This window comes from Penaeus monodon, chromosome 30, assembly GCF_015228065.2.
Source record: "Penaeus monodon isolate SGIC_2016 chromosome 30, NSTDA_Pmon_1, whole genome shotgun sequence".
Classification (NCBI taxonomy): Eukaryota; Metazoa; Arthropoda; class Malacostraca; order Decapoda; family Penaeidae; genus Penaeus; species Penaeus monodon.
The window spans coordinates 28,883,467-28,884,418 of NC_051415.1; the positions used below are offsets into that span (position 1 = coordinate 28,883,467).

Sequence of the window (952 nt, forward strand, 5' to 3'; positions counted from 1 at the left end):
TTGAGTGTTTTTTTACTTAGTGGACCTGTTTCGATAAAATGTTTATTACTTCGTGTGTAATAGTCCTTCGTAAGATTTTGATAAAATGACTGAATGTCAAAATGAATATTGTCATAGATGGATCATGCTAATTCTGACGTCCATTCTTTATTACGTGGTATTTTCTATATTTTGTAAAGTACTGCAAATCGAGTTATTCTGTTCATTTCTTCTCTATATAGCAAAAATATAAGAAGATATATTTCGAACATATCAAAAGAAACGTACCAATTGCTTTCACTTTAGCATAAAGACTACAGTACAATGAAAGTGAGAGTGATGCTCAGAGGCAGAAAAAGAGCAACCTGTGCACCATGACACTCGTGTGTGCAATAATGAGAATAATGCTAAATATAAATCGATTTAGTACCATTCGCAAATGAAGAAAAAGTTGCACAGAGGCAATAAACCAACTGTTAGTTAATTTTAAGTAAAAAAGGGAAATACAACCCTCTTTGGGAAAAATGGAATGCTAAAGAAAGAGGCGTTGACACCTCTGCTGTATATGGCACCATTACCATATCCCTTCCGGCGCTGAACCGAAGGTACGGTGACACTCAAAAACCTGTACATCATCAAAGCTCATTCACTCACCCACGACTTTGGACCACTGCGCCGGGGGTCGCCATTCAGGATACTGCTTCGGGAACACTTCTCTGTCCCACGCCGTCTCTACAAGCACTTTGTACACAGTCATTTTCTGCGAGTCGCATCCCCCGCTCGGGTAGACCGTCCTGGCCCCCACGCAGAGGGCCCCGACGGCCAGGAGGAGTGCCAGCGGCAGCGAGAGGCAGCGCGTGTGGGCCATCTTGAAGGGTGCTGGTCACGGGAGGGAGAAGGAGCGTGTTATCAGCGGCGAGGCGCGGCACACACTGGCGGCGACGGACCGTGGCTCGGGCACCTCAGATAGGGC

At 45.3% G+C, this 952-nt stretch overlaps 1 protein-coding gene across 1 annotated transcript in view; it reads right to left on the reverse strand.

Moving 5' to 3' along the window:
* Window positions 1-946, reverse strand: part of LOC119592395 (spondin-2-like) — a gene marked incomplete in the record, with an annotated part of 55,422 nt that extends 54,476 nt beyond the window's left edge. Inside the window, 1 exon segment of the mRNA XM_037941217.1 lies at window positions 634-946. Coding sequence (XP_037797145.1) covers window positions 634-847 — 214 coding nt within the window.
* Window positions 947-952: the final 6 nt, after the last annotated feature.